This window comes from Strix uralensis, chromosome 17 (genome assembly GCF_047716275.1).
Source record: "Strix uralensis isolate ZFMK-TIS-50842 chromosome 17, bStrUra1, whole genome shotgun sequence".
Lineage (NCBI taxonomy): Eukaryota > Metazoa > Chordata > Aves > Strigiformes > Strigidae > Strix > Strix uralensis.
In genome coordinates, this window is record NC_133988.1 from 17970251 (window position 1) to 17989646 (window position 19396).

General features: G+C 41.9%; 2 protein-coding genes across 9 annotated transcripts; one reads left to right on the forward strand and one right to left on the reverse strand.

The window, feature by feature from the left end:
• The first annotated feature begins 32 nt into the window (after positions 1-32).
• On the forward strand, positions 33-3889 carry HSCB (HscB mitochondrial iron-sulfur cluster cochaperone). 3 transcript variants are annotated; one of them, XM_074886777.1, is made up of 6 exons: positions 33-277; positions 347-443; positions 933-1022; positions 1506-1650; positions 2501-2548; positions 3730-3889. In XM_074886777.1, exons 1-6 carry the CDS (start codon positions 48-50, stop codon positions 3819-3821), a joined length of 702 nt encoding a protein of 233 aa, XP_074742878.1. In that variant the 5' UTR covers positions 33-47; the 3' UTR covers positions 3822-3889. The 3 variants fall into 3 exon arrangements, with proteins under 3 accessions (XP_074742878.1, XP_074742879.1, XP_074742881.1); XM_074886778.1 differs by lacking the exon at positions 2501-2548; XM_074886780.1 differs by lacking the exon at positions 933-1022.
• Positions 3890-4412: 523 nt separating this feature from the next.
• On the reverse strand, positions 4413-19270 carry LOC141951037 (solute carrier family 2, facilitated glucose transporter member 11-like). Of its 6 annotated transcripts, XM_074886764.1 has the most exons (13): positions 18900-19265; positions 18604-18698; positions 16592-16690; positions 14861-15021; positions 14141-14265; positions 13751-13880; positions 12353-12543; positions 9137-9324; positions 8514-8624; positions 8308-8409; positions 6793-6868; positions 6211-6338; positions 4413-5247 (listed from the first exon to the last, which is right to left on the reverse strand). In XM_074886764.1, exons 2-13 carry the CDS (start codon positions 18646-18648, stop codon positions 4999-5001), a joined length of 1605 nt encoding a protein of 534 aa, XP_074742865.1. In that variant the 5' UTR covers positions 18649-18698; positions 18900-19265; the 3' UTR covers positions 4413-4998. The 6 variants fall into 6 exon arrangements, with proteins under 6 accessions (XP_074742865.1, XP_074742864.1, XP_074742866.1 ...); XM_074886763.1 differs by having other exon boundaries at positions 18604-19265; XM_074886765.1 differs by lacking the exon at positions 18604-18698 and having other exon boundaries at positions 18900-19264.
• Positions 19271-19396: the final 126 nt, after the last annotated feature.

Genomic DNA, 19396 nt, shown 5'->3' on the forward strand with positions numbered 1-19396 from the left:
GGGCGCGGGCGGCCGCGCGAGGGCTGCCGGGAGCCGCGGTCCGCGCGATGCGGGCGGCGCTGCGGCGGCCTCTTGGGGGGCTGCGGGGGCCGCTCCGCCTCGCCCAGGCGGCCCCGCGGGGCTGGAGCTGCGGCGGGCCGGGCCCTCCGCCGGCCCCGCCGTGCTGGAGCTGCGGCCGCCCCCTCCCCGGCGCCGAGGGGCCGCCCCGCTTCTGCGCCGGCTGCCGGGCGCTGCAGCCGCCGGGGCCGCGGCCTGACCTCTTCCGCCTGATGGGCTGGTGAGTGCCGGCGGGGCGGCGGCGGGCCCGACCGGCCGCGGGCCTCACGCCGCCTTCTGTCGCCCGCAGTGACCGCTCCTTCCGCGTCGATGCGCAGCAGCTGCGGCGGCGGTTCCGGAGCCTGCAGCGCGCCGTTCACCCAGACCGCTTCGGGCAGAGGCCGCCGGTGAGCGCCGCGCAGGGCCGGGCGCGCCCGGTCTTGCCCCCGGCGCGGTGTCCCGGGCGGGGGGGGGTGGGGGGGCGGGAACGGACACGGACGGACACAGGCCTGACCGCCTCCCCCGTCCCAGCGGCCCAGCCCGCGGCGCCGTGGCCCGCAGGGCTCCGCGGAGACCGGAGCGGCTGCCGCGTTAGGCTGCGCCGGGCCCCCGCCGCCCGCCCGTTTGGGGTTACGGGCACCGGCCGTGTTTGGGGTCCTGGTGCTCAGAAGAGATTGCTGCTGGCGGATCCGCGGCGGAGGATGGTGGTGAGGAGCTGCTGTGCTCCTTGAAGCCTTAGTTGCCCGAGATAAGAGTTTCCCAGCCCAGTGACCCCCACTCCCTGCGCTTCCTGCCTGTTAAAAAAAATCAGTCTTCAAGAAATTCAACGCTATTTCTCCGCAGGTAATAAAGTGTAACGATTCTGCCACTTACTTTTATTTATCGTCCATTCCCAGAAAGAACAGTACTACTCTGAGCAACACTCCTCCCTCATCAACAAGGCCTACCAGACCCTCCTGAACCCTCTGAGCCGAGGCCTCTATCTCGTAAGGCGTCTGTCACCCCTCTGATCAGTGCTCTGTAACTGGGGGCTGGGGCTGATGTCAGACCTTTGACTCCATCACTGACATGCTCACTGGTGTTCCTCTGCAGAAGAGGATTCCCAGGCATTGAAGGGGGACCAAAAACAAGCTTGGCTGAAAATTAATCAGCTTTTCCACTATTTCACACTTTAGTGATTATGACCATCTCCTTTGCTGCTCATGTTACACTGATTTGCTTCCTGCAGCACACACATTGTCTGGCCGTGGCTGCTCCTTTGAATGTCAGTCTGTCCCCTGGCAGTTTTCGTGGCATTTTTCTGCTTTGGTTAACTTCTCATCTTTATGATCTACCTGTGGAGCTCACTTTAAGATGTACTGTTTATGCACATTTCATGGAGTAAACTGGAAGTTTATCAGATAGTCAAAATAATTCACATTTAAAAAGATGTAAGAATGGTATTTTCAAATTCCCGTTCTCTTCACCAGCTGGAGCTGAATGGAGTAGAACCGGCACAAGAGACAGACTGTGATGCAGACTCAGAGTTTCTCATGGAAATCATGGAAATTAATGAAAAATTAGCAGAGCCTAAAAATGAGGGTACCCTTGAAGAAATTGAAACTTTAATTCAAGGTAGGTTATGACTTCAGGGTTTTGTACAGAAATAAGTTACCATAATATCTCTAACTTGCATTAGTCTTGAATTGACTCACTGCAAGAGCTTCCCCCCACCCAAATGTTGTCTTTACCAATTTATGTCACCTAAACATCAAATCTGGCTTGAGAAACTCTGTATAGCAGTTGCTATTCTGAAGGCAAAACAGGTATTTATATATTATATAAATATATATACATAACTTAAATATTATATAACTGTAAAAAGGAATTTACTGACCCTTCAGCTGATCAGGGCAAGCAGACTGTTCTAAAAGAAAGAACCACTCGAAGTTGAATAAAATGTTTGACTGACCGCATTAAATAATTTCATTTATACAGACATTGTATTTCTTGCACCTTCTTCAACTTAGCAACCATTATATTAAGTGATTACTATCCTTATACAAGCAGCCTTCTTGTTTGTATTGTTGGTTTACTGAGTTTACATTTAGTTTACTGGTATATTTAATTCTTTGCAATAACAGTAGTGTGCCAAAAGCAATTAGAATAACTGGAATAAAAACTAAGTAGAAGAGAAGGAAATTAACTGTAGCAGGGTGAACTGATACACCAAAAGTAAGTTAGATTTCTGGGAAGTTAGTGACCATTGATTTGCATTGGAATTGCTGTCTGTAAACCTGTCTGAATGAAGAAATATATATCTTTGAAATTGTAATTAAAAAAAATTGACAACATTATAAAAAGTTCTCTCAGCTCCCATAAGACTGAGATGTACTTAAGTTTCTCACCACAGACAATCAGAATACAGTGGTATTAACTACACTAAGTACATAACAAAAAGTGAATGAAATAATTTGTTTTACAGTTAAACAAGAAGAACTGACCAAAGAGGTGACTGCAGCTTTTGAAAGAGGTAGCTGTTTCTATTCAGTGCTTAGCTGCCATACACAGCAGTTACAAATGCTTCAAAAACCCACATTCTTTTATTGACAAATGTTTCCTGAACTACAGAGCAGAAATACTGCATGAACAAGTGTTCTTTGTTTGCTACTTAGAACAAATACTTCTAAGCTGCCCTTTCTGCTGATTCAGGCAATTCAGGACCTCACATTAAATTAAAAAAATCCAGTACAAAAGTTCCAGTTAATTCAGTTTGCATCAACTTCAAGTGGGCATGCAGATGCTAAGAAATTTTTTGTTTCCCAGAATACTATTTAATCAAACTTGCCACCTATCCTGAGACTCGAAGCTGTCAGCAGAGTAGTGGGTGCTGTTCCTTGCAGCAAAAGTCAAGACAGCAACAATTCTGCTGCTACCCCTGGGGCTGCACAGCAGGAAAGACCCAATGCCCCCCTCAGCCTCAGGCTTTAGGGATGTCCTGTGCAATCATCAGCATAAACCCAAACTCCAGCTGACATGGACTGGAACCGTTCCAGCCTCAGTCTGACTCTGGGAAGGAACGTTTACATTTCTTTCCTGGGTCTGGGATGCTTTTATTGTTAGGTTGATGTTGTGATTGTAAAACTTAAAACGCAAAGTAGTGCCGGCTGGGCCTGCGTGAAGAATTGTAACCGTGTGATCTGTCACTCTTTGCACTACCAGAGTTAAGGATTCGGTGGGTGAGGAAGCACCCAAACCCTCCAGCCATTTAACTGAGGAGAAACTGTTTCAGTATCAGTTTTGGAATTGACACTGCCCAGACCAGAGTCCTACAAACCTTTTGCGTTTTTCAGTGGTGGCAGTTCATCTAATTACATACATTAAACAAAAAAAAAAAAAAAAAAGAATTTTTGTCTAGATACTCAAAATTCCCCTGTGGTTATGTCAATACTATAGCCACTTTACAGAAAAGTCATTACAGGGCATTCATATGTCATTTATTTCCAAAGTGTACATTTTTACATGTACACTCAATGAGGTGTTCCAAAACCATCTGAGATGAAAATAGGCAAGATGGTTTTAGTAGCATATGGGTCCTTAAAACTTGCAGCTCTTAGTACTGAAATGGGTGCTGTCATTGAAATCTTAAGATTCATTTTGAAAATTAAATTCAGCCTTCCCTCTGTAAACTACTACTGGTTTATTTCATTTCAGGTGATCTTCAAGAAGCTAAGAAGTTTCTAGCCAAAATGAAATATTTTGCAAACTTAGAGGATAAAGTGAAGCACAAGAAGATCCCTTCCTGATACTGCTTCCTTTACCATTAAGAGTTAATGTTATTTTCAATTAAACAGCTGATTTAGTTACCAAAAAACTGCTTCCTATGTTTTCATTAAAAGCTTTAATTCTGAGAGAAGGAAGATAAACCAGTGCTTACCGTGGCACTTACTGTGTAACAGATGGAATTGGGAAATGCTTGCAACCAGGAAAAGACACGTAGGTAAGGCAGGGCTGCTGTTCTGGGAGCTACAGGTACGGAAACCACTATCAGAGAGGCACACAAAAACCATATGTAATTAAGCTTTCTTACTTTTTGACTACTAAACTATGAAGAATTTATTTTCAGTTGAGAGTCCTGGGCGAAATGCTGGGATTGAAGCAGAAAGCTCATTCAGTAGAACACGCACAAGGAGACTGCAGAGAGCCTGAAGGACCAGTCAGACCATCTAGAAAAACCTGTAAAAACTGTTTCACTCCTATCGTCCATCTTCTCTGCTGCTTGGTGCTTTTTGTGATCTCCGTCTGCTGGGAATTGCCCTTCAGAACGAGAAGTTTTACCCTGTTGCACAGTTTGAAATGTTAAGATGACAGGTTAGGACAAAAAAATAAACGCAAACTCAAACCCCAGAAACTGCTTTATTAGTACCCTTTTAGGAAACAAGTCTTTGTAATAGAGTTTATTACAAGTAACAGTAATTCAGATAGGTGCTGTACTGTCTTTGTACAGTCACAGTGGTAGGGCTACATGAGGAATGTCCTTAAATCTTTGAAAGGTTAAGTGAAAAATGGCAACTCAATACCCCAATATGTATAAAAACTAGAGTATTTCAAATATCGGTTTCTCAGTAGGTAGGTTCTTGTTTGGCTTTTAACACCCCAGAGTATTTTATTCAGTAAAGCTTTTAACATCTGCTTGATTACCCAAATCTGAAGAAGAACTACTGAATTACCAATAAAGCTGCCAGGAGGAAGAATTCCTTGAACACCCTCTCCTGGCATTTCTGCATCCCTACATCAAGCATATCTAAACATCAAGTCTTCTAGGTATAATATCTTGTTAACTGCATTTCAGCAAGATATGTTTTAACAGCATTTCAGAAAGATTAACTTGCCTTTAATGAAACCTCCACTAAATATACAGATTTAATAAGCTACTTGCTCATGATATTACACTGCTAATTTAGAAGATGCTGCTCATCATTCTCATTGAAGTTCTGTTACAGCTGTGAAATTACACAGATTCTTGTTTTTAAATTCATCATGCAGTTGTCTTCTTTCATAAAGATCTGATTCCTTTTTTTTGGTATTTCTTCCAAAATTAAGCTTGTGAAATTCCTTTTTGATTTCCAGAAAAGATTTGTTTTTGGTCTCAGGAATTACAAGGAAGATGAAGGCAGCAACTAAGGAGCACTCCAGTAAGAACACCAGGAAACAATAATGCTTCAGTCCATTCTGAAAATAAAGTTTATTTGATTGCAACATATTTCAGGTATAACAGTGGGTTTTGGAAAAGAAAGAGCTTTTTGTCTCCATTCACACCTAACATTGCTGCTCAGATGTTTTTATTAAAAAGACATTCAACCTATCCTTATTTTACATGTAACTTTTTCTAATTTTTTTTCTTTTAGATAAAAGGCTACCAAGTGCCATGCAATACACTCGGTAGCCTTTTACTAAAAAAACAAACAAAAAAACCCCCCACCCTTTAAACACACACTAAACAATTCACAATGTAATGGCAAGTCAGCATTTGCTACTTGACTGTCTCGTATCTTAAGATACGATTTATCTTTTTCTGAATGTTTGCTAATATTTTTCAATGCTATACATTGAAAAAACCCAACTATCTTGTTGAGAAGCAGAGTTCAACAAGAAAGGGCTGTCAGATCAAGATGCCCTACTGTGTGCTGTTACTGTCTGTTTTGCTCTCAAAGTGCTAAAACTGAAAATACAAAGCTAGAAATGAAAGCCTGTCCTGCTTTTCCTAATCATCTTCCTGATCATAGAACCCCTGTAGGTAAGTTCAGCGAGCTCAGAGGTGTGAGCCACTACCCCCAGGTACTGCTTCTACTTTACTTTGACATAAAAGCACAAGGCGCTGTTAAGAAATGTGCTATTTGAATCTCAATAGCTGATTTAAGTTTTTCTAGTTTTGATTCCATCTCCATTTTCTTTCATCTGAACATGAAAGTTACCCCCACGCATTCCTTTTAGTTTTCATTTACCATGTTTTATTATTTTTTGTTGGTGTCTAAAAAATATTTTAAGGAGGACTGAATCTAGTTACACTGGGTTGAGGGGTAGCGTGCCTCCTATGTTTAAGTGTTACTGCATAACAAAAAATGATATGATGGAACCCGAGAGAAGATTAAATGGGAGGTGAGGCAATCAGGAAAATGTGTTATGCGTACTTACCACTATAAAGGGAAAGAGCATTCCAGTTGTGAAGAAACTAATCCAACTAACAGTCCCTCCTATCATGTAAGCAGCAGGACGTGAAGACTGTACAAATAATTCAGCTGTCAGGGTATTTGTTATGCCACCTGGGGAAGGTCAAAAACACTAGATTATTGTGCTCAGTGTCCATTTGCACTGTTTCCAATGCCAGGAAAATTGTGTTGCTTTTGAATATGCCACTAGCTGATCTGATTCTATTAAAAAAAAAAAATATAGCACATTTTTGAGTCTACTGCCCACTAGTAAGTGTCCTTCCGCAAAGTGGCCCTATTTCAGCAGCGCTGCCCAGGGAGCAAGGGCGCCTTTAAAGGCCCAACGGGCTTTTTCTTGCTTCTTGTATCACTGGACCAGCCTGAAGGCCAGAACCAAGCCCCCTCCCGCGTTGCTGGCCCCGAGGAAGGGGCACGGTGAGCCCGTTTCAGGGACAGGCTCGGGGCAGTGCAGCGGCCGCCCCAGGGAAATCCCGCCCAGCTGGGCAGCGGCTGACCGCCCCGGCCCCCACACATCTCCCCGCTTTGAACATCCGTCGCTGCGCACTACCTGGTCCCAGCCCAAAGCTCAAGATGAAGGCAAATATAGATGTCATGCTCACGTAAGGCACCCACGAGTACAGTTCCTGGAACAGAAGAGAATGAGGAGATTTAGTTCAGATTTTGATAATCCAGTTTTACAAGTTTGGCTTAACAGTTACGTTTCCTTTCGCTATTTTATTGCAACTAAGACCAATAGTCATTCATGGCTGTTTGTTTACAGCTGATTTATTTAACAGTACTGCTTCAGAGAAATTGGATATTCTCATTTACTAATTTTTACTAAATGGAGTCTAGTACTTCTGTCAAGATTTATAATGAGTCCTCCAAGGCTAAAAATCTACACCAATATTGAACATAACAATTATGTGTTGTTACTAGTTTAACATTTTGCCCGAGCTGATTTTGGAGTTTTTACACTGACCCCATGAGTTAGCTGCCATTAAGGACTTTCACAGCATGAACAGACTTCTCATCACATTATTTATGTGAGCATAAATTGCAGTAGTGCAGCGAAGAAACATTAGGACTACTATATCCATGTGGAACTAGGTGCATTAGAAAGACCAAGCCTAAGCTTGAAATCCCATTATTTAAAAGCAAACCGAGAAATTTACAGAAGTTACAATAAAAGAATTAAACCTAGGCCTCCGCCTAACAGCTGGCTCATTCAACTCTTTGCCTGGCCTAGCAGCTCGCTCTGCCCTGGCCACAGACGCTCCCGGCGCCTCCCCGCCAGAGCCAGCTCCACACTCCGGCCGTGCCGCGGGGACCTGGGACCCCACCTGCACCACGAAGGATCTATTGGGCACCCGGATGCTGACTAAGTCGAGCTGCTCGCTGTTGGAGCTACACCTACGTCCTCTTGCTTGGATTACCCAAAGGTGACGATAAATATTTAGCGTGGTGCAGTCTGCAAACCCAGAGACAGATCTCCTCTAACCGTCCACTTCGGGAGGTTCGTGGGCTGCCTCCTTTGAGCTGATGCGGTATACAGAACCATTTACAATGCATCTCTTCATACTACAGCAAAAAGCGAGGCAGGATATTGTCTTCACGTGATAAATTTACCACACTGTCAATATTGCTAGTGAGTTTCCAATAGTTTTTGTGAATTTACACTTAATGGATTTCAGTGTCTTCCGAATTTCAGCATCTTTACAGTACTTTATGTTTGACTGTTTGCTTTTAAGTGGATTCTGATGCTTAATATGATCGCTATGTAATATTTCATCCTAAAATTACTTTAAAAGCTAGAACAAATGCTGTTTTGTCATCACTTAGTTTTGTCAGCATTAAATACAGCTGCAGGTTTAAGACAAATACATGATGAAATTTCAGCTGAGGGCATTCTCTTATTTTAGGGAAATATAGCTGCAGAACTGATCAAATCTTTCAATTACTGTCATTTCTTTATGCTGCTGTTTAAACCTATGCAGCTCTTATCTTCCAGCTTCTTTTGAGTGTCACAGATTTTCACTCGCTATAGTCATATCATGTAATACAAATGAGTCCTTCTGTACACCTGGTAAGTTAGAGAGAACGTTAGAACAATGCTCCAAAGGGTCATAAGGAGATAACCCCCAATGATGAGGTATCTTCTTCCCACGTAGTCTATCAGTAAACCCTGTAGACAAGACATAATCTTCTGTTACTATGCTGATCTCGTGTTTACCCGTGTTCTTCCAGAAGAAGCGTTACTCTACGCTAGAAGGCAGAATAAACTCTTACACAGGTGAGGGCTGTGAGGCACTCACAAGCTCCAGTGCCGAGCGTCACATATGGGATTTTTTCGGCTGAGATCCCAGCTTGTTCAAAAATGTAAGTCGCATAGAAGTAAATCTGCAACAGAAAAGAAAAAAAAATAATAATGGAGCGTTCCTGGTAGTTAAACTGTCAGCTGGAAACCAAGTCAAGTTCATACTAAACATACAGCTCAATGTACTTTATATTGGGAATTATTAATTTGACATGAACAGCAAGAAGAATCCATTAAACTCGTGTCTAGGTAAATATACCACTATTGTAAAAGCAAATATAATTATTCAACTTACTGAATATAACACTTCACAGTCTTAAACCACACACAATAGGATAAGCTAATCCACCATTATTTACTTTTTCAGAAGAATGTAAATACAAGTATTAAGTCTTTTTTAAAATAAATTTACCTGCCAGAAATACAAAAACAAAAAAAAAAGTGGAAAAAAAAAAGAAACAGAAGTAATACAAAGATATCCTTTCCCACTTATCCCATTTCTCCGAGCTGTGTGGAGCTTTTGTGTTAATAAAAGGTTGAAAAACAGATGGAGATTAACTAATTATTTAAGCTGTTTGTACACATGAAATCTTACAGCATTTATCCCACTGAGCTGTTGGCCCATAGTCATCACAATCACAGTAATGAGCTGCCATCTCACACCACGGTCAGTGAATAACTGCCAGGGCTTCTGGGGTTCCTCCCCATCTAAGGCAAAACGTTCCTGCTGGATGTCTTCCATCTCCCTTCGATACTCTGAAGAACCATGAAATCGCTTCAAAGCTAAAAAGGAAGAAAATAAACTCTTTTGTTTACCCATTGATCACAACTTCTGGAAAATAATCTCTTTCCATAATGACCCGGCTTTTGCTAGAATATTAAAACTTTCTGCTCTAGAAAGCTGGGAAGAAAGTAATTTGCTTTCTGACTTGTTTTTTGCCTGCTTGGTTTCCAACATTTTTTGCTATGGTGTATTTGGAGATTTCAGTGGTATTACTTTGGGGTTTTTTTAGATGAATATCTGACTTTGAAATATTCACCAAGCAAAATATTTTGAAGTGTTTTATATCTGAACCACAGACCTCCAAATAGTCTTTTTGTTAAAGGACACTAAACAGTTTGAAGTCTTTTGCTTAAATTCTAGGCAGGCGTGAAGTCTTTTGGTATGTCCCTGTCTTTAATTTTGCCAGTGGAACGCATTTAGTGAGCTGGAGTAAAGATGGTAAGTAATTCTAAGGCAAGTATTATCAGAAGGGATTTGGATGCAAGACTAAAATCTTTACTAGTAGTCCAAAAAGCATATAATATCAGTTCCTCTAAAATCTTCAAGATTAAATATATCATAAGTGACAATTTTCTTGTTAAGGGCAACAACAGAACTTTGATGATCCTGAAAGCAAGCTTTCCAATGCTATTGTTATCACCAACAGCAGAAGCAGTTTGAAGCTCTAGCCACTCTCCAGTGTCAGTTCAGGAGCAATCGCAATTCTTGGGAAAAAAAAAAAAAATAAAATCCATGATTATGTTGTTTAAAAACCCCAAACAAATCTGAGGGGGAAAAACCTGAATATGATACAGAGATTGCAAGCTTCACTTACATTAAAAAAAAAAAAATCACATTTAATGAAGCCCAAACTAGATCATAATCTGAAAGGGACATTATGGTCATCTCTTGTCTGTGGCTTCCAAATTAGACAGAATTAACCCTACAGGTCATCTGTAGTTACTGTGCTTTTGCACTTGTGATGGTCTATGAGAATCTTTGGCCAAGGTAAGCAGAGAGAGAGAGAGAGAAAGATTTTTATTACATCAGCTGACAAACTTGTAAAGGGGGGGGAAGGAAGGAGACAGGCCTATAGGCATAGACAGCTTTATCTAAAAACATAACTTTTTTCCTTGGTTGTTTTTTAATTACCCAGTATAATGCAAGACCTCACCTCTCTCTGTGAGCCCAATCTCTTTTGCAATTCCTAAGAAATTTTACCTTGACCTAAATGCTTCCATGAATTAAGCCTCATTAACTTCCTTCATTGAATATCTTTCCAAGATATGCTGTTCTACCTTGTCCTGGTTTAACCAGGATAGGGTTAAGTTTCCCCAGCAGTGGGGGGGAGCTCTAGCTGGGTTATTCAGATACCATGCGGATGTCACATCCTGGCAGGTCACATTTTCCTGGCGCGGGAGCGCGGTGCACTCGTGGTTTTGTACATCGTGCTTCAAACTGCTGTATTTGGTAGCTATTTTGCTCTGTTCATTGCTATCACTATTACTGTTATTGTTATTGTTGTTGTTTGTTGTGTTGCTATTGCATTGTTGTATTAAACCTTTCCTTACTTCAGTCTTGGGGCTTTGTACTTCACTCCCTTTGTGGGGGAGGGGCAGCGGCCCCGTGGTCTCAGACCCCGGCAGGGGCTAAACCATCACATACCTACAAATACCTTTTCTAGACAGGTAAAAATTCATATGCTCATCAACAGCACTTCAAAAGAAGTAACAGAAGAGAAGCAAATTAAGAAATGTTTTTCCTTTATTTATGCATACAATGAAAATTGAATTAAATACAACCTGACCAAATGTTAACAAGGTAAACTTCCTTTGTTCATTTCTCGCATTTATTTAGCATTTTAGATGGAAGATCTAGGGATCACAAGTGTCATTTTATGTCACTGTGAACTGTATCAGAATTATCACACCAGGTAGCACATTTCTGAAAAATATGTGATTATTTTATTGGTCAGATTTGTACACTGGGTTCTCATTTTTTTTCTGTCCTTTCAATTTCATTAATTAGTTATTATTTTAGAGAGGGTCTTTTCACATTTAACAGACTTTCAAATTGAATTAATCAGACCTGCTTACTTATACAGACTAATACTTTAGTCTTTGGAGTATTATTCCACTGGGTCTCTCTGGGAAGTAAAATACTATCCACAGTATGTGAGGATACAAACAGCTACCTCAGTGTCTTCCTTTGGCATACTATTGTGAAAAAAACCCACTTGTGATATTTGGGTTCTTCTTGCAGTATAAAGAGAACTGTGTAGTTTCAGGATAAAGAAAATCAAAACTAATTTGAAATTTTATCTTTCAAGTTCTTCTTGTAGTGGGTGGGCTTCACTTGCTCATTGAGGCAGTACTGCACAGCTATAACATTACAGTTATTTCTTGAGTAGGCTTTGAATAACAGGAGAACAATCATAGATCTCAAAGATAAAATAAAGGGAAAAGTTCAAGCTGTCATAGTTCTCCCACATGATACAACAGGGAGAAAAAAATAGTATTTAAAAGATAACTAAATATTTTGAAAATGGAGGATAAGGAGTTTTCTGCTCAAATAGCCAGTGAATCACTTTGTTAACATCACTTCTCTTTCAATAAAAAGCTCTCCAACTTTTCAGCTACTTATGCTGTTTCCTTTTTAATATATTATTTTTTATTATTTCTTACAGGAAAAGTACAACAGTAACACCAAATGGAAGAAAATATCTGATATAACTTCTACTTAATCTGTGACATGACCTGAGAAATGAACAGGTGAAATGAAGAGGTGAAATAGTTCAGGTATGTTACTTCATCCAAGAGAAAAAACTATGAAGCGTTCAGAGATTTCATTAGAGAGTAACAAAACATGAATATATTTGAAATGACACAAGACAGTTTTGTTCACAATCCATTATAGACTCCCGAGTTCCACAATCCCTTTTGCCATATAAGCTCACTGAAGGAAAAACAAGGGCTGAAAAGCACCAGGCGATATACCTGTGCTGTGCTGGTAAAGATAAAAGGAGAATTTGGAACCCGATATACTCACTGTACCCTTCTGAAGTCTCAAAGTATAAACGCTGTAAACTACCTTTGGCACAGCTCAGCTCATCTCCTCTGTCAATAAGAAGGTATCTGGGACTTTCAGGAAACCATGGCAGGAATAAAAGTTGAGCAAATGCTGGGAAACAGCTGCTGGATAGCAACAGAGGACAGTATGTTTCTCCACCTAATAATTCCCTGGGAAAGGTGTGGAAAAAGAAGAAAAAAAAAAAAACAAAACCACAAACAAGTAATTAGCTATTGGTAACTATTCAGAAGACTTTTGGGAGAAAGATGTTTGTCCTTCGAGGAAAGTTCCCTTGTAACCAGTTACCCATATCCTGTGAACCTCAGCAGAAAGGGGCTGGGAAAGTATTTTCCAGCCACTCTGAAATCAGGTTCCATTCAGGAAGAGACAAGCAACACCATGGTACTGCTGCTTATCGCTGTGTTGGTCCTAAGCACTATTGTCAGGTTTGCCAAAGCTGCGTTTTCTTAGCAACGCAGGAAAGGAAAAGCACATGGACTTCACCTTAAGGTTGGCAGCAACATTTGCTTTTGAGAATCATACAGTAATTTAGGCTAGAAAGGAACTCGGGAAGTCATGATTCCACCTCCCATTCAAAGCTGATCTAACAGGAAGGTGTATTACATAGAAAGGAATCATTAAAATTGGTACAGTTAGAACCCACAGGATGATATGTTGTGTGCAAACTTGTCAGAATAGTGTATTGCATTTTAAATATGGACCCTAGATTATGCAGTCTGAAGCTTAGATTCTACTTTGTAGCACTTCACACCTGAAGTATCTAGCAAAATCAGTTAATTCAGAAGCTGGTGATACGGAAAAAGAAAAGAGAAGTCTAAGTGCCTTTGGCATAGGGACAGAGGAAAAATAGATAATGTGCTGTTACTCAGGGTACAAGCAGTTGCTCTTGGGGCAGTGGAAAGCTTCTAGCAGGCTTCATGAGAGAAGCTTTTCATCCTGAGGTTGTGCATTCTCTGTTCTTGGAACCCTTTAAGATCCAACTGGATAAAGTCCCTAGCAACTTCATCTGATCTCACAAGGGACAAAACCAGCAGTAGTTGCTCTCAAATCCTGTCTTACGAATGTCCACTGTCTCCAGCAAGAAACTGGCAGGAAATATGAACTCAGCATAAACGTGCCCATTTTACTGATGCTGTTCTGGCTGCCCCATCTAAACTGAGGACACGGCACAAACGTTTTGCAGGCGTAGGAATAAGGTGACAAAAGCAGGGTTTTCTTCTCACAGGTAGACCTGTGTGAAGCTGATTCACTAATGCTACAAGGGCCTCAATTAATGTTTTGCAAGGAGCTGAAGGGAATTGGAGTTCTTTACATGCAAGTAATGCAAGGCAGGAAAAAAAAAAATGCATTTCTAACCTCAAACCAATTATTTGTCCTGTCAGAATCCCTCCAGTCAGAAAGATGGAAGTCCCCATGGCCATGCCACCTCTAAGATGTTTTGGGGCTACCTCACCAATATACAGAGGCTGCACACAGATCCCAATACCTACAAGTAAGTAGAAAAACATTTTCCTATTAATAGATTCTGCTTTGAAAAGAGTTACTGAACCAAAACATGTAGGAAATCAGACTTAGTTAACTTCCTATTAATTTAGCTGCCTCCAGATTCCAAGTTAGACTACAGAATATTTTTGTCATCATATCTACAAAGCAGCAAACACATATCATACCACCTAAAGAATCAGCAGTAACAGTAATTTATCATTCACCATAGTTTACTGAAAGTAGGAATAGGAAATCATTCACCTGAATTTATGCCAATCAAAAACCTTCCAACAATCAGTAACTCAAACAATCCTGTAGGAAAACTGATCCCCATTAAAATGGAGGCCAGTATTGCTACAATATTATTCATCAAAAGAGCTCCTTTCCTAAAGAGGAGGGGAGGAAAAAAAAAACACCAACATCATTAAGAAAATCTGCAATAACACATTTTAAGTTTTCCTTTCTGGTAATATGGAAAAAAACCATGCTTTCTACTGAAGAAACATGCTATTCACTGGAAATCCAGATATCTGATACAGCTATTCACTTATTTTTAAAAAAAAGTCTAAACATAAGGATAATGCATAAATATGACAGAAATGCCTGACAAGGCAGGAGTGAGGTTTCGTTCCTTTATGCTGTATCTATACAGAATGTGCATGAAACGTTACAGATTACGCAGCACGTCCTTACTGGCATGAAGGCTGCAAATGTGTATGGGGGACCTACCACAGGGCATGTGCACACTCCTACTTAGATTTCAACAAATGTAATGGAAAGACTAGACTGGAAGGCTGTAATTCAGGGTTCATCTTCTAAAGTCACATTGTAACAAACTGTAAAATTCTACCAGAAAACTCTGCTTTGAAGTGAAAAACATCTATAGTCACCAAAGGTACATTTTCTCCCACTCTTTTTCCACTTATTTACTTTATATTCCAGTGAGAAAGTAGGAAAAGAAAACATGCTGCTATAACTCACCTGCCCAGCCGAATCGCCATGCTGCCTCCAATAAAGGCTCCACACAGGCCTCCAAGTGAAAATACAGAAGCAATGACAGACCAAAGAAAAGTCAGCAAATCTGGACTTAGTTCCTTGTGATAACGACTGGTCCAGGTTTCATTTAAGAACCTGTGTATATGCTGCAGTAGAAAATGTTGAATGTGTAGCATTATGCGTAGCCCGACAGCGCAGCACTATAAATAACTTGCACCTCAACCTGAAAACCAATACTGGGAGCTAACAAGATACCATCTTAGTTGGTATTTTGGTTTTGTATTACCATTTCCTATGCCCCATACATCTCAGACTGCTGAGCAGCTTTGCTTTCATACCCTACCCCTGGAGAGGCTGTGTTCCACTAGAGGAGAAACATAACCTGTCCACACACTGCTCCAGAAGAGTGTTGAGGTCCTTCTAAATGAAGGGGGGACAAGGTGGATGGGTAGGTCCTACTGTTTTTTAGGAACATCTCAGAGCACAGAGGTCTCACATAACCTAAAAAAAATTTACTGTCAGAAGACTCATTCTGACACTTGATTTAAATCTTCCTGCCTTAGTGTCATCCAACAATTCATAGTAAAATCCCTTTCTGCAACTCTAATATTCCTCTGCCTTTCTTACAGTATAAATGTGTCAGAACTTTTAAACTGTCATTTTACATGCTTTGTTTCCTAAAATTTGTCTTGCGAAACTCTTGAACTTACATGTATCTGTAATCAGAGGCTCCCATTCTTAGCCAGCAAACAAAGACTTAACAGAAGACAAACTTGCTGGACTCTCCCTCTGCTTTCAGCACATTACATCATCTTTCACAAACAGCTCATTTTAAACTTTGTAAAAAGCATACAACATTGTAGCAAATTCAGCCTTCACAGTTTCACAAGAAAATAAATCAGCTGACAGCAGAAAATTATACCCACTGCTTGCACAAGACCATCTGCTTAGATCCTCGAGTCATCCACAAAATATGCAGAATCCTCAAAGCCATGGCAATGGATGCAAAAGTAACAAGTAGGTGAAGATACCTACAAGACACTCGGACACTACAGATGCAACTTTCTGACTCTCTAAGATCTTCCTCAGTAACCTGCCTTGTGATGGACAACTGTAACCATCCTTTCTCCCTGCTACCCAGTGATAGGAGGCAAGGGAATGGTTCAAGGCTGCGTCAGGGGAGGTTTAAACTTGACATTAGGACATTTTACAGACAGGGTGGTCAAACCCTCAACAGGCTTCCTAGATAAGTGGTCAATGCCCCCAGCCTGTCTGCGTTTATAAGAGGCACGTGGACAATTAATAACATGCTCGAACTTTTGGCCAGCCCTGAAGTGATTGGGCAGCTAGATTAGATGATCTCTGTAGGTCCCTTCCAACTGAAAATGTTCTGTTCTGTTCTTAATGTTCTGGGCTATGGTAGTCAAAGGTTTAACTGGAAACCGTTACTTATCCATTCATTCAATTAATCCTTCTAAACCAGACTTTAACAGGTATTTATGTTGCATATCTGACATAGAATACCTCTGATGGGAGGTACTCACAAACAAATTCACATGAAACCATTATGGAAATCAACCAGAATCCTCCATAGGAGAGCAATCCTGCTTTGGTTCCCGCTGCAATCGCAGTACAAGTGCCTCTGGCCTCTCGGCCAGTCAGACAGGATACCTCCATTACCCCAAAACAACCTGTGAACAAGGGACAGTATTTTACCTGGGTGGGTGCATTGATAATGGAAACATTATACCCATACTGGAAGGTCCCTCCAATTCCAACAGCACAAACAGCCAGAAACAAGGTCCAGCTGGGGAACTAGAGAACAGAAGAGAGGAACAGGCATAAAAAGAGAGAGGGCCTTGAACCCACATGCATATAATATCTAGGAGAAAATCACAGTGAAATATATCATGTATTTAGTTTTGAACAGTGAGAGTATTTGGTGAGAAAACTACATAAACTCTCAAACACCTGCAGCAGGAGAAACATTTCACACTGACTTTGGCCACAATCACTAAGGTCTTTGAGAGATGCAACAATTACAAGCATCCAGGTTAAGCGCAGGCAACACAACCACAGCACTGCCGACAGCAATTCACTGACCTGTGTCAATACTTTTTGTGTGAACCACGCTGCTCACGGTGTCTATTTTCTATGAAAGAACGTTAGGAGTATGTTTGATTTTAGAGGCCCAATGACTCAGTGTAAGAATTAACCAAATCCCAGTTTCTGGCTCACATTTCATCCAAGATGTGAGAAATAGTAACAATATTTTATTTCCCTCAGTGAGCCCCTAAATTGATTACTAGATGTCTGCAAGTTAGCAGGTACTAAACCTTAAATCAAAACATTTTGTTCACCAATAACAGTATTCAATCTAAAGTTTATTAGCATGTATTTTTTAATTTTTCAATATTGATTACCTAGTTACATCCCTAAATTAGTATTTAGGAACTAAAGTTAATAGACTCCAACTCAAGATGTTTTAAGGTCAACAGAAACCACTATTATGATACATTCAATCTCAAGAGAGTCTAACTGGTCATAAAACATTACACTTGGGATGAGGCCTCTGGGCCAGAGAAAATCTCTAGAGGTTTATACAGTGTCTGGCTTTCTTCTGGGATGCTTCCTGACTCTACTTTTTATTGAATACGACAGTACTAAAAATAGCATCCAGTTCAAATGTTTAGCAATCCTCTCAGTAAAAATTAAGTTCTAGTTTCATCACATAGTATCTTTTTGTCTAACTGCAGCTGGACCCAACAATGTCTCCTATATTAAAGGCATTTTGGTGATCAAATTTCATCTTCCTTCACAGATAAAGACTGTACATTATTCTTTTTTTCATAAGCTTGTACTCCCTGAATTTCTCATTGTAAGGTATGTAGACTAGCTCATCGTTCTCATTCTTGCTCCAGTTCCCAGAAATGCCGAGTTATTCCAGATGCTCTACTGTATTCTGAAAGAGCTGTGTCTTTTGTGACGATACTTCATCAAAACTTCCCTCATTCAGGACTGAAATTCAGAAGTCAAAATTGATCTTATTACAGTAAAATGCATTTAATATTTTCTTATGGTTTCCTGAGAATAAAGCGTTTCTCTGAATGAATTCAGAGTAATAAATAAGGCTTGCAGTGAGTATGGTAGAAAAAAAACTAGAGGTGGTAAAAATAAAGGCGCTGCACAGTCAGACCTTTCTATTATCCAAATACTGTCAGCGTATTTTGGGTGTCTCGTGGGTACAACCTGGAATCTAGAACAGACAGAAAACAAACAAAAAACCCCAGAATCATTAACATACATCACATAGCTTATGTTCTGTTGTGACAGCTCTGTTCCTCCTGCCCCAGTCAGCTCATTACAGTAACGTGTTACAGTGGAGTTTGGGTCCCGATTTCTTAAGAGTGTGGACAACAGCCTTATCTGTTCTGTCTCCTGACAGTTTATAAGCACTTTCACCTCATTTTAGAAACATGCCACAAACCAAATTCAATTTATATTTAATGTAAAACACAAGAATCAGAAAACGTGCTTTTACAGCTTCCATTTTACAACAAGCTAGGTGTCTAAGGAAAACACAAAACTTTACAAGCCTGATCGTCTGTCTTTTTATTTAGAAATAAACAGGAAACAATTGGAAACTTTCACATCTGTGCATCACTGTCAAAGCTACAAACTCTGCTGGCCCCCACATCGCCTGCAGAGGCCGAGACAGCTCTGCTTACCTTGCCGTGCGCGCTAGAGCCTCCGAGCAGGGGCCGGTACTCCATTCTGAGTACGGGCTGGATTTGATTTCCTTTGCAAAATTTAGTAAACTACACTACAGGAATAAAAGGCGCCAAAGAAATGAAGTTATTTTTGTATTAAAACACAGACTTTTGCTTTCCATCTCTAGCCATTTTTTTTAGGACAGAAATGTCCAACGTCCCTGAGGGCCCAGAGGAGCGCCGGGCGCACCCCGCGCACTGCACCTCTCCGCCCCCCGCCAGCGCCCAGGCCCGCAGAACGCCCGCGCCGTTACCTTCTGCTCCGGTGACATCGCTCCGGCCTCACCCGCCCGCTGCCGGCCCCGGCCACCGCCCAGGGGCCGGGGGAAAGGGTCGAGCTTCCCATCTGACCGGGATTTAGCTGCCGCGCGGGCGGCCCCCCCCCGACCCGGCGGCGCTGGCTGCCGGCCGCGGAAATTAGGCCAAGCCGCCGACAAAAGCGGCTCTGTTTCGGCGCTCCCTCAGGGGCTGGGGCTGTGCAGCTGCCAGGGCGGGCAGGGGCCTCCCACCCCGGGGCCCGCGCCGCGCCATGCCCGCCACGGCACCACCGCGGGGAAGGGGAGGGCGAGAGCGGCGCGGGCTGCCGCCGCCCGGGACTATAGATCCCTCCGCGCGGGACAGACTGCAGCTCCCTCCGCGCCTCGCGGGCCGGGACTACAACTTCCGCCGCGCCCCGCGGGCTCCCTCCGCCCAGGACTACAGCCCCCATGGTGCCCGCGCCCGCCTCCGCCGGGCGCGGCGAAAGGCCTAG

Excerpts from the sequence above, each read along its gene's own strand:
- HSCB (XM_074886777.1), top strand. The coding sequence starts at position 48 with ATGCGGGCGGCGCTGCGGCGGCCTCTTGGGGGGCTGCGGGGGCCGCTC. Across the intron at positions 1,023-1,505 it reads TGAGCCGAGGCCTCTATCTC|CTGGAGCTGAATGGAGTAGA; the intron begins GTAAGGCGTCTG and ends TCTCTTCACCAG. Across the intron at positions 2,549-3,729 it reads GACTGCAGCTTTTGAAAGAG|GTGATCTTCAAGAAGCTAAG; the intron begins GTAGCTGTTTCT and ends ATTTCATTTCAG.
- LOC141951037 (XM_074886764.1), bottom strand. The coding sequence starts at position 18,648 with ATGGAGTACCGGCCCCTGCTCGGAGGCTCTAGCGCGCACGGCAAG. Across the intron at positions 14,266-14,860 it reads ATGGCGATTCGGCTGGGCAG|GAAAGGAGCTCTTTTGATGA; the intron begins GTGAGTTATAGC and ends CCTCCTCTTTAG. Across the intron at positions 5,248-6,210 it reads TGCTCTTTCCCTTTATAGTG|AATGGACTGAAGCATTATTG; the intron begins GTAAGTACGCAT and ends CTTTATTTTCAG.